General features: G+C 40.9%; 1 protein-coding gene across 1 annotated transcript; it reads left to right on the top strand.

The window, feature by feature from the left end:
• Positions 1-1,293: 1,293 nt before the first annotated feature.
• LOC104444540 (protein SCAI) lies at positions 1,294-11,736 on the top strand. Its single transcript, XM_010058231.3, has 10 exons — positions 1,294-1,735; positions 2,240-2,627; positions 3,838-4,044; positions 4,134-4,346; positions 4,632-4,698; positions 4,784-5,008; positions 6,102-6,193; positions 7,864-8,046; positions 8,137-8,264; positions 11,197-11,736. The coding sequence occupies exons 1-10, from the start codon at positions 1,557-1,559 to the stop codon at positions 11,432-11,434; spliced, it is 1,920 nt and encodes a 639-aa protein (XP_010056533.2). The 5' UTR covers positions 1,294-1,556; the 3' UTR covers positions 11,435-11,736.
• Positions 11,737-12,862: the final 1,126 nt, after the last annotated feature.

Raw genomic sequence — 12,862 nt, 5'->3', positions numbered from 1 at the left:
AGATTTTGTGAAATTAGCTTGTGTACATTATTATAGTGAACATGACTCATGTAATATAAAAATCACGCATGCAATTGAGAGAGATTGTTAACTAATTTGTAAATGATGCATGCTCAGAAAATCACCCCTTAAATATCATTTTAAAGGATTAATGATCTCATGTGTATATAGATTTATGCTATTTTGAGATTTTGCGAAATTAGCTCACGTACATTGTTGCACGGCCTAAATGTTTGAGGATTACTTCTTCTTCTTTTTCTGTAAATTTGTTCTTGAAATAGAATAGTTTTCAAGTATATGAGGAACCATAAAAATGACTACTTCAAGATCATAGAGGGACCTTATATTTCTCCTTTTACGTGGATAATAACGCGACCACCACTATAGCTACATTTGCGGTCGCACTAGCTTGATCACAACTGTACAGGCCGACTAGCACGATTGAATTTGAATGTCAAGGCAATCGCTACTACCGTGGCACCAACAAACACGCCTTCTTTCTCTCAATGAGATATTTACTATGAGCTAATTTTCTGTTCATGAGATGAGTTTGATAGCTTTTTCATAGTACTTCTTGGAGCTTACCAAACATAGGTGGAAAGAGCTTTCTTTTCTTTTTGGTCGGAAAGGTTGGAGAGGTGAGCTTCCTTCTAATCAAACACTTTAGAGCGACACTAGTATGAGCTTCCTTTGTTTTTGAATTTGAAATTCAAAATCTAAATAAAGACCCGAACAGAATGATATTTTTCATAATTTGATGAACTCTTGATTGATGACATATGATTCTTGTTTGAAGCGCAAAAACCTTCAAATACGTGTTCACGCGTGAATGTGTCTATAGACCAATTTCCTTCTTTATCCTTAATGGGATGATTTCATTTGTACATCCTGATCTTCATCTATAATCTCCAACTCTCTTTTTAACTCGCGTGCTACTTCAAACATTCGGAACCATTCGTGATCCTTTAACTATAATTACCCCTCAGTCGATGGACCCTTCTCAACTTAGATTTCAACTTCCTTTCACATTTCGAGTCGATTGACAGGCGCCCCGCGAATCTCCATTCGAATTCCGTAGTCCATTGGGAACTCACGATCTATGAGACACTCGATCGATGAGCTTCTTAAGTCGAGTGTATTATCATGAACATTTATAATCCACGAGCTTGTTTAGACACATTGTTAAAAATCGATTTTATCCGAGGTCATTTTGGTAATTTCGAAAGCATCCCCCGCCCCGGGCACAAAGATAAAGCGACGGGGACTTGAGGGACCACTTCTGCAATTTCGAGAAAGAAGTTCTGTTGCTCAGAAAGAGAGAGAGAGAGAGAGAGACGACTTTTTCTACTCCTCGTCGCATCGCCGCCGTCGGCAATCGCGGCGCTCGCTTTTTCAGCTCCGGCGCTCCTCTCCGGTCGCCGCCGCCGCCGCCGCCGCCGCTTCCGGCGGCCGATTCTCCCTAGAGCGTCGGAATCGCCGCGGCGTATACCGCGAACCGGATCCTCTCGGTCCGCGCGATGATCGCGGACGGTTCGTGAAGCCGGTTGCTGATCACGATGTCGCAGCACCAGCACCAGCACCAGCATCAGCACCAGCAGCACGGTCATGGCAACAGCAGCGGCGGCGGCAGCGGCAATGCCAACATACCGGTGAGCGAGGTGTATTGGTCCCTGGTCGATAAGGCCGACAAGAAGTTCTCCAAGATCAGGGACTTGCCCTTCTACGAGCGCCAGAGGTTCTCTCTCTCTCTCTCTCAGAGAGTCTGTGTGTGGGCGGCCGGGTGGCTATGGGGTGATGGCCTGTGTCATGTATTGATTCAGTGGATTTGGAGAGGGTGTTGGTAGAATTTTCTGGTGATTTATTGTATTCCATTAGCAATTTGTAGCACTGAGTTTATTTGATTGATTGAATTAGAAGATGGTATTAGTAGAGTTGTGGTGATCTGTTCTCTTCTCTCAGCAATTTGTAGCATCCAATTCAGTTAGTTTAGCTCACTGCTGAGTGGTAACTGTAAACATGGATCCGTATAAAGTCAATTTTCTGTTTATTAACGAAGCCAGATCTTTGCGTGTCGTATGTTTAAGAAACTTGAGAAAATGGAAGTGGCGTGATTTTAATTGTTGAGTCTTCATTTTGGTAACTTTTTCGGACATGGTAAGAATTTGTCACTTCTCGTTCATGAATTTTTCCAGTTAAGAGGGATTTGTGAGATGTTTGTATGTTCATGCTCTGTTGATAGGTACGACACCTACTTCTACAAGGTGTTCAAAGTGTACACCCAACTGTGGAAGTTTCAGCAAGAGAATAGGCAGAAGTTGGTGGAATCTGGGCTCAAGAGATGGGAGATTGGTGAGATCGCGTCCCGGATTGCCCAACTGTATTTTGGGCAGTACATGCGCACGAGCGAAGCAAGTTATTTATCGGAGTCCTACATATTCTATGAGGCCATTTTGACCCGGGAATATTTCAAGGAGGGATTGTGTCAGGATCTCAATTTGGCCAACAAGCAGCTGAGGTTCCTTGCCCGGTTTTTGATGGTCTGTTTAGTCTATAACAAGAGAGAAATGGTGAATCAGTTGGTCAGTCAACTAAAGTCGTTGGTTGATGAATGCAAGAGGACATTTCAGGTTCTTATTCTTCCCTACTGTGAGCTGTCTACGTGACTGGTATTTTTTAGTTTGTGGCACTCATGTCTTTTATTGTTCTTTGGAGTTTTGCTGACACCTATATCTTGGATGTTGTCATTGCCTACACATCTACGTTTCTCTTTAATGAGTTCTACGTATGCATTGGACTTATAGGTTCGTCATCTTGAATAATAGTAGGGACACGGAGATGGTCTCACTGAACCAAACTTACCTATGCTTCAACCGGAAAAGGAGCAGTTTCCCTTTAAAAAACAAAAGTTGACTAGATTACTGTGCTGAACAGCAATTGGATGCATGTTAGCATTTTAAAGCCTAAAAATGTGAAGAAGTTGGACAATATAGAGTGTTTAGGGGGCTTCAGCTTGCTTTTGGTTTTTCATACTTAACATGGAATTTGGGGTTTGTGGTATTAACTGTGACATTCTGTGATTGTAGCACTGGGAATTATAGGCATTTGTCTATTTGATAAAATGATGAATTGTTGCAGGAGGGTTATAGATTTTAAATTGTCTTTTCACAATAAGATGCTTGTATTATTTTAGACAGTTATTTTGACACAGCTAAAAGATAACCCCCCCCAAAAAAAAGGAGGTGGGGGAGTGGGAGCAACTTCCTGTTTCTAAGTAGTATAGGTTGGGTTTTGTGTAGCTTATGAATGACAGAACGAGGTGGATCAAATGTCAGACCATAAGTAGAATTGAGGGGAAACTGCACCAAATAGAATGCTTTAAAAACAGTGGATATCTGATTGATTTAGGAAGAAAGACTGAATTGCCAAATGCTATGCCTGCATATGTATAGGGTATTCTCATCTTGCCATTTATCTTTAGTTTTTAAAACATAGCTATTATTATGTTATTATTGATGAGATGTACAGTCTATGGTTCTTATGAACTGCTGCTATGCAAGCAGAGGAGGAGCTTTTGACTGAATGCAAAAAGCCAAAACATTTAGAAACTACAGTGTTTTAGTTTAGTAGAGCACCTGAAACTAATTATAGGAAAGTTATCTTGTCCCAAATAAGCTTTTTTGATGCTATCATAGATATATTGGCGATTTATTTACACCATGAGCATTTATATACACTATCTAATGAGAAGTTCTTAAATTATATCTTGGCAATACAAAGTTGTTGTGATTCTTTATTTTTTATACATTGAGCTTGACGTGTACATGATCTTATTTTCAGGATACTGATTTTAAAGAATGGAAGCTGGTGGTTCAAGAAATTAATAGGTTTTTGAAAGCTGACACGGCTTTTATGAATACCAGGCCTTTGAGATACAGTCTTGCTTTGGATCCCAACACAGATTCTCTGCCACGTGTTGCTGCATCTATCACAAATAGAAATCTGAGATTACGAGATGCAATACTGAGCAGCTATCACCATAATGAGGTAAGCCATCAGTTGTTAGGCCCCTTTCCTACTTGTTTCTGGGAATATCTTTGTACCCTTATAGTTGTCTTTCCTGCTTTTTTAATCAGGTGAAGTTTTCAGAGCTCACTCTTGACACTTTCAGGATGCTTCAGTGTTTGGAGTGGGAACCAAGTGGCTCATTTTACCAGTCACCTGGAACTAAGCTTGGTGCTTCTGCTCATACTCGCACTAACCACTCTCAGGATATTGTTGATCATACTCTGCCTCCAAACCCGCGAAAAGCTGTTTTATATCGACCATCAGTGACCCATTTTGTGGCAGTAAGTATATTGCAGAGCCTAAATCCCCCCGTGCATGCACACAGCCCAAGAAAGAAAAATGAATAAAAAGTAGTAATATACAAGAAATCTTACTGGTATGCTACATGTGGAACATGTAAGGTGGTTTGATTAAAATGTTACAGCTAATTCATTCTTCATGCCATCATGTTGCACAAACAATGTGGAGGAGTTTTTCCTTTTACAGAAATTTTCAGGGACTGTGATTTTAGTTACTCTGCTATTTGAAGGTGTTGGTTTAAGTTGCCTAATGCTCTTCTTGGACAGGTACTTGCCACTATTTGTGAAGAGCTTCCTCCCGATGGAGTTCTTTTACTATATCTGTCAGCTTCAGGTGGGACACTTTTGGATTTTTTTTTTGGCTCATGCTTGCATGGGAAGTACAATCATCAATTCTGACAACTATTAAATTGCGTCAGGAAGAAGAAGATCTCCCATTTCACTATCAGCAGGGGTTGGAGCTTTTTCTGATGCTACAGAAAACATAACGAGAAACCTCCAGACCGTTGCGATATCATCTGATGAAACCTCTTGTATTACATCTGGCTCCCTAAGTGACGATGTACCTCCATCTGGACAAGGCAAAGGTGACTGCATGCATCACCGAAGTCCTTGTTTGCAGTTTGGCAATCGCAATAATGGAGGTAATCTCTCGCTATGGTTGTTGAGAAGTTTAATGTGTTTGTCTGTGTATGCATGTGAATATTATATTATCTATCGAGACATGCGTTCTGATTGCATCTGACTGTATGAGTTCTTTCCTTAATGGTGACTGTAAATTTCACAGGGCTAGATGCAAAGCATACTGCAATTTTCTTTTGATAGAGGCTGTTGTTGCAGCTTCTGACTTCATTGAAGCATGTTGCGAAAAAAAAGAAAGAAGCATCACCAATCTTTGTATAGATTTACAAGCTTTAACTTACTTCTAGTGGACTCTTTTGTCAGTGGGAACACTCAGTTTAGTTTGAAGGAGATGGACATCTTTGCAGAGCTTTGTTAACTGAATTGCTAGGGGTGAAAAAGTCGGCTTTTGGCTTTCTCTCAAAGTAAATTTTCTTTATGGGAACCGCAAAAAAATTTTATCTTTTTCTTTTTTTTTTGGTAGGAGTACATAGAAATCAACTTTAGTCTAATGGGCTGTATTTAGATAATTAGTGCTTTTCCTTTACGTAGCTTATAGCCTAATTAATCAAGTTATTTTGTCAATTAAATAATCATGCTGATATTGTCTAGTACATTTCTGGATCTTGGTGTCTGTCACTAATTTTTTGTTGATTAAGATGGTAATAATACGATATTGAATTTGTGAACTGGATAAGCTTTGCCTTGTATGCCTTCCTGCACATGAACTGCTGGTGCAATGTATGGTTTGCATCAAATTACATGCTTAGTTCTAATTTTGAGAAAATTTAGGGACCAAAATAGGATCTAGATGATGGAGAGCTAATATTAAGTAATGTTGTAAAATGGTGATTGTTCTGCATTATTGGTTTTGAAACTTGTGATACTTCCTTTTCTTAATTATTGATCCATTCAAAAATTTGGAAGGACAGTTTTCTGGAGATGTTTCATCTATTATCTATATTTGCAACTTATTTTATGGTGCTGATACTGTTGAATTGCTTTTGTAAGTCTTGCAGTATTTTGTTTCTCTCTCATTAGAAAGGAGTTAAATACTGTTGATGCTATTCTCCATTGAGAAGATTCTCCTCCTAATTTTGGACAGTAAACTGTCAGGTTCAAATTGCATATATCCCTGTGACTTACTTCCATTCACAAGGAGGCCACTTGTTTTAATAGTTGACAGTGACAGCAGCTTGGCCTTTGAGGTGAGTAAGGCACTAGCTAGATCTACTAACTGCAAGCTTGTAAATTTCCGTTTTTTCTTGAAAGTAGGTGAGTTTGTGAGCAATGTAAACAATATAAAAACTGCATGTTGCCAGACTGATTGATACTTCTTCCATTCTTAACTCTTGGATCCTTCAACGTGTTCAATCAATAAAAGCCAATGATTTTGCCAGGCTATGGATGCTGTGTGAGTTATGTTAACAGTGATAAAGAATTTTCTTTCTGCTAAGTCCAAGTATTCTCCCATTGAGCATGTAATTTTTGTATCATGCTTGAAGTTTCTTGTTGGCATTTATGCAATAATCTTGTGAATCAGGCTATGAAGTGTATGACACAGACTAAACCTCAGCCCACTAAGTGCTGTTGGCAAAAAATGAAGTGTATGCTACTAAGAAGTTTTTTCAAGAAATTGTCATTTAATAACTGTGATTCACTAATGGAGGTAGTCTCCTACCTTTGAAATATAGCTCCTAAGTGCTAGCAATCAATGTTTATTATATACTTGAATATAGTAACCATTTTTCTTATCATGAGGTGATTTCAGCTCATTGAGATTCATTTGGATGGATTTGGTTAGACTATAGAAGAGTGAGTAGATTAACTACAAGAATGTATAGGAGAAGGTGCACTTATAGATCCATTCACACCTCTCCGACCTCCATGACAGCCTAGATTGAAGTCACTATGTCGCAACCATGGCAAGCTCCGAAGAGAGCTCGCAATGGGCACCTCAACAAGCTCCATGGCCACCATGGCCAAGCTCTGGATAGAGCTTGCCGTGGTGGATCTCTGAACAAAGCTCGAGCCTGAGCTCCATGGCTGAGCTCTTTTAGAGCTCGTGCATGAGGGTTGGGGAGAATCGTGGTAGTTCGCTTGGTGCTGGTTAGTGCTCTGGCCGCAAGCAGCGTATTGGTTGGTGGTGGGCAGCAATGGACATGGCAGCTGATTTTGGGTTTGGGTAATGTGGACCTTGGATTAGTTACATGGTGGTGGGCAGTTTTTTTTTTTTTTTTTTTTTTTTTTGGGTGGTGGTTTTCTATTCGAAAGAGGGGCAAATGAGTCTTTTAAGCTTTGGATTTCGTCTGGAGGTGAAAATTGCAGGTTTTGAAAAGTGAGGATGTAAATTAATGTGGATTAGAAAACTTAGTTGGTTTTTCAAAAATATAGATCCATTCACACCAGTCTAAAGTGAGAGACATTTTCCATTAGAAGCATGCCAAAAATGTCTTCTCATACATGAATAATTTTTTTTTACCCATCAAAACATCTTAGCACTTATTCTCACTTGTTCTACTATTTTGTTGGTCATTAGGGAGCATCTAAATCATAATTTCTTTCAACATAAGCGTACTGTGACAATGCTGTTACGTTCCTGCCCCTTTTGTAGTGAGAAAACTGGAGTTTGGCTTGACAACATAATCATGTTGACAGCAAGATTGATAGGTCAAAATCTTTTCCTATTGCGTACCTTTTGGACTGACCTCGCGATAATTAGAGTCCACGTGTTTTTGAAATTATGTGTTCTCCTTGTTCTTCTAACTTCCAGAGACTTTCTATTTGACTTACTTCTTGTAGAGATCTGGACTCTGTCTGGTATAATTTAGCAATACGTGGCAAATTTAGGAATTTCAGTTGATTACTGTCATTGCAGGCTATACATGGAGCGGAAAAAGGAGAACCTGCTGCCCTTCTTTTATCTCCAAGAAGTTTAGCTCCAACTGTTGTACCTGATTTCTCTCGTTGCCCTGGTGGAAGCTTATTTACGGTCTTCCTCACAGCTCCATTGCAGGCTTTCTGTATATTGCTAGGTTTTTCTAGCTCAGAAATTCATATGGTATGTAAGAATGAGGCCTTCTCACTGCTCATGCTTTAAGTTTCTTCATTTTAGTTTCTTTCAGTAAATTAATGGGAATAAACCATTCAGGAAGTCGCTGAGAAGTTTCTTTCGTCCTCATTGAATGACTGGGGTTTGGCTTTGGCAAAATCTGACTCTCTAAATCCTGTCTGGGCACAAATTCTAAATGACCCTTTTTTAAGGCGACTTCTTATCAGGTACTGATCAGTCTCTCTATTGGCTAATTTGGTTCTGTTACATACATACTTCTCCGGCAAAAGACAATTGAATATTTGCTTCTGATCATAGAATCAAGTTTTGTTTTGGCAGCCATGTTACTGGGATAGTCTATGTATAAGTTGGCCTGGTTTTCAACACTGCATATAGATGAGTGGGCAGATTTCAATGCTATTAACAGTTCAAGTTTAGTGGTTTAGTTGTTGGATTAATTAGTTGGCTGAAGATGTGGTCTCTTGCTTGCTTTCTCGTGAAATTGGATGATTCAGACTTTAAGTTCAAAGATGGAGTTGGGAAGTTGAATTAATAGGGGTTGTTGAATACTTTTGTCATGCTTATCCCAACTGGCCTGTTAGAAGTATGAAGGGTAAAGTGGTCTTTAGGACCTATGGCTTATTTTGATGTGGGTATACATACATACATAAATATATATGTAGGGTGCGTTTGGGAAGGCTTTTAGGGAAAGTTTTTAGGAAAATGCAAAGACCTTTTGAGTTAAAGGTATTTTCCAAAATGCAAAGTGTGTTTGATAAATTGTAGTTTGAAAGCCCATTTGAAGTACTTTTGAGCAAAATTGTGTTTGGGGAATTATATTTGCAAAGGGCAGGCGGCTGCCAGCGAGGCAGGTGGCCGCTGGTGGCCTCAGGCAGCCCCCGGAGACGACTAGCGAGGGCCGCCTAGGGTCGGGCGACCTCCGGCGAGGGTCGCCTAGGGTCGGGCGACCCCCGGCGGCCCTTCACGGAGGTTGCCGACCTAGATCTGGGTCCATCGGAGGTTGCGCAACCTTGCGGCGACCGGCACGACCTCGCGACAACCCAGATCTGGGTCGCGCTTGAGGTCGCGCGACCCAGTGCTGGGTCGCGGCGACGCAACTCGCGTGCGGTCGCCGGGACTTGCGGGTGGTTGCCACGACTAGCTGGTGACAGTCGCCGCGACCTCGCAGACTTCAGCCGTGACCTCGCCGGCCTCTCGAGCTCATCTTTGATCAGCGGCGTGGCTGGAGAAGGAAAATGAACAGTATCATGAGCAGTACCTGAGGCATTCCGAGAATGCTGAAAGCCCAAGGCAAATGCTAACTTCCCCCTAAGCCCCTTGGAAAGTAGTTCCTAAACACCTCCATTTTGGCCCAAAGGCCTTTAGCCCCCAAAAGCTCCTTGGAAAGCAATTCCCTAACGCAGCCATACCCACATACATATATATTTATGTATGTATGTATGTATGTATGTAGATATAAACTTAACTGAATAATACAATAGTCAATACCTCTCACACTAGAATGTGCAAGGAAGCATGAGAGAGGGATGCATGATGGAGACAAGCCATGGCGGGGATGGCTGATTGTTCCAGCTAGTGGTTGATGTTGGCGAGTGGCTGCTTTGTTGACTAGGGTTAAGCCTTAGGCTCTGATACCATGTGAGAGGAATTAACTATTGTATCATCCAATAAAGTTTAATACATACACCACACACACACACACATATAGAGAGAGAGAGAGAGACACACACATGCCAAAATAAGTCCTAAAGGTCCTAAAGACCACTTTATCCTTCATACTTCTAACACGGCCAAATGCAGACGATGCATGACATGGAAAATATGTCTGTGAGGCTGGATATTTCTTCAGTGTTTCTGACATCATATAACAAGTTTCTGAGAACTGTGGTGCACTTCATGAGTACTTAGTAGTATCAGATAGCTAAAACAAATTATCAGTAGTTTCCTTGCTCTTTAGCACTGAGATTATGTTCAGTGATTATCACTCATGCTAAGAGAACAGGGAAAGCAGGTAAGTTTGCTTAACTTATGAAGGCTGTAGAGAGACATGTAGAGAGACATTTGCAAATATTAGTCCTACATATTTCGGGCTTTCACCTAATCAGTGAATGCATAAGCTGGTTTTTCGTTACTGTTTTCATGGATATATTTTTATGGACTCTCCAAAACAACAGCTTAGATGTTTTGCCATTTGTGACTCCATATGCTGTTGCACAGAGGTTTGTTTATGTAGTTTTGTGCAACGTATCCAGAATAGGTATCCAAAGGCGCCAAAAGTCAACTTCTTGTAGCTTTCTCCAGCTTTGTCATTGGACACTTGTTTAAAACACTTCTGAATCCCTGATTACGCAGCTTAATTTTATGCTAAATTTCAATTGTCTGGCATGTCCATATTTGATCATCATGAATAAGTCACCTGGTCCTAAAGATTTAAAAGATTGTCTTACACTTCATATCCTTTGAATAGACCTCTCTTTCTGTAAATTATGATTGTGAAAACCTTACACCAGATCAGAAAAGGCTGGTGGCTATTTTGGTGTGTTGGTAAGGGAGCAATGAGGCTTTTAAGCAGGCTACCTCAAGAAAAGAGCAGATTTCGCTCAGTAGTGAAAAGCTCTCCATTCTGCTCCCACAAATTGTATTCTTTTTCATTGTCTTGTGCACTGTATGCTAATGTTGTTAAGCTGCACTTGACTGGCCAAACCAGTTCTTGGATGCTTCTTTATTTTGTTTTCACCTGAGTAAAAACATTGGTCAAAATTAGGTATTACCCTGTTTGATTGGCCCAACTAGTGAATCTATCAATGTGGTTTTGACCGGATTAAGCTTTTTAATAGTATTGGAGAATTGGGCTGTAAAACTAATACAGTTCAAAACATTGGGATGCGGCAGGTTTGTGGGGCTATTTTTTTTACTTGCAATGAGTTATTACCAGTCACTATTCTCTTTGAATCCAGTGTACCGGTGGGATTGTCAAACTTAGCTGTTCTAGCAATATAGCTCTGTGATACAATAGTTTTCTGGCGAGAGCGTACAGACCGCCTTTGACAAAGTATATTTCAAATGATTATATAACATGCACGATTTGCTTCGGGCTCTCAACTTTCTTTTCATTTTCTTTGCCCATTTCTTGTGCAGATTTCTATTTTGCCAGGCAGTGTTGAGTCTGTACATCCCGACCTCAGGTAAGGAGGAGTTCCTTCCCAAGTGTCTGCCCAGTCTTCCCAAATCCTTCATGCCTGCAAGCGTCGCAGTCCAGAGCGTAGTCCGGCAGATTGCTAGCATCTTCTCGGTCGACAAGAAGTTCAACTTTTCGGAGGCAATCCCCTTGTCCGAATCCGGAGAAAGTGATTCAGAGTCAATCTCATCTTCATGATGTTTCTCTAGCGCACAGATACATTACGTATCCAGACCACATGGCTCAGACAACATGCCGTTAAAATTTGGGCGGCGCTCCATTTAAGATTCGTTGCGATTGTGTTTCGGGTGGTTTCAAGTTTGTGTTCAGGTGGCCTCTTCTTGTTTTGAAGGGGAAAGATCAGAAGGTAGAATTTATACAGAGTTTATGCATGTTTTCCCGAAGTTGCGAAATCTAGGGGAGCGAAAATACGAGGATTTTGTTTGGCTCCTGAGCAGTAGCTTTCCCAAAATAGAAATGATTTTATGTGCTTCATGCGACGAAATCGTTTATCATGCACGAGTGTGAGTAATGGCGGAAGCATGTCAAGTAGCATGTCAGTTGTCCTGGAGCCGCCTGCGTCTTCGTCGAATACAAGGAGTACCGTCCCGCTCCTTGAAGAGATGCACCGAGCCGAGGCTATGCGTGCCCACTGAAAATACAAATGATACGAAGTCGGGGTGGTTCGAATGATGATTCCGATTTGATCCATCGTTCGCTTGTCTCGTCACGGTGCTTTACCTCGTTGAGTAACGACTTCATTTCCAGTACAACTAGCTCGATTTGTTAATCTAATCACTCGCATGTTCATAAATAGGAACGATCAATTTCAAGATGGTTCAGTTCTCACTTTAGAACTTGGAATTGGTTCAGCCAGGATTGCTTATCAATTTATGGAATAAAAATTGGCTCACTCGATTTGGAATATTTGGTGATTTTTTTCTTCATTATTTCTACATGTGGGAATTTCCTAACATTAAAAGAAAAAAATAATTAGGAACAAAATTTGCTTCAAAATAAAAATAAATAAATAAAATCTTTATCGGTCCGTCAATTTGGCTCATTGTGTGAAACTGGAAATTGGGAATCGGACTAGTCCTTCAAGCACTACTCAAAATTGGCCACTTTGGTCCAGTGCGGTCTGTTTCCTTGATGGAACCGGGACTCATGCACAGCCCCCACTCGTGGTCGTGGTCTTTTTCCCCACCCCTCCTCCTTTAACAACCCGTTGCTCGATACTAGCAATTTAGCTCAACAACGATAAAGAGAGGAATCTACACGTTTAGTTTTTGTTCAAAATCCATTTTTTGTGATGGAAATGAGAAACAAAAAAAATTGTTTCACTACCTCATCAAAGAAACAAAAAAGTTTTTCTATTCTTTTCTTCTTCTTTTTCCGACGACTTGACCATGGGATCCCATGAGTGGTTTATCTGGCTGCCATCGAGGGTTTACGTTTACCACCGGCTGCCGGATCCGGACGAGCTCGGGCTACGTTCAAGGCGAGGCCAAGTCTTGCCCAACCCGGCGAGCCTTGCCATGTTTGGGCGAGGCTATCGGCCCCCATCGGCCGATCACTTGGCCAGGAGGTCGGCGACCGGCCAAAAGAAGAAAAATAAAAGAAAAA

The sequence above is a fragment of the Eucalyptus grandis genome, chromosome 4 (genome assembly GCF_016545825.1).
Source record: "Eucalyptus grandis isolate ANBG69807.140 chromosome 4, ASM1654582v1, whole genome shotgun sequence".
Lineage (NCBI taxonomy): Eukaryota > Viridiplantae > Streptophyta > Magnoliopsida > Myrtales > Myrtaceae > Eucalyptus > Eucalyptus grandis.
Note: the sequence above shows the minus strand (reverse complement) of the source record. Positions and strands in the feature narration are given on the sequence as shown.

Bases quoted from the DNA above. Each gene is read 5' to 3' on its own strand.
- LOC104444540 (XM_010058231.3), top strand. From the start codon at position 1,557: ATGTCGCAGCACCAGCACCAGCACCAGCATCAGCACCAGCAGCACGGT. The intron at 4,045-4,133 runs GTAAGCCATCAG...TTTTTTAATCAG, and splicing joins GCAGCTATCACCATAATGAG to GTGAAGTTTTCAGAGCTCAC. The intron at 4,347-4,631 runs GTAAGTATATTG...CTTCTTGGACAG, and splicing joins CAGTGACCCATTTTGTGGCA to GTACTTGCCACTATTTGTGA.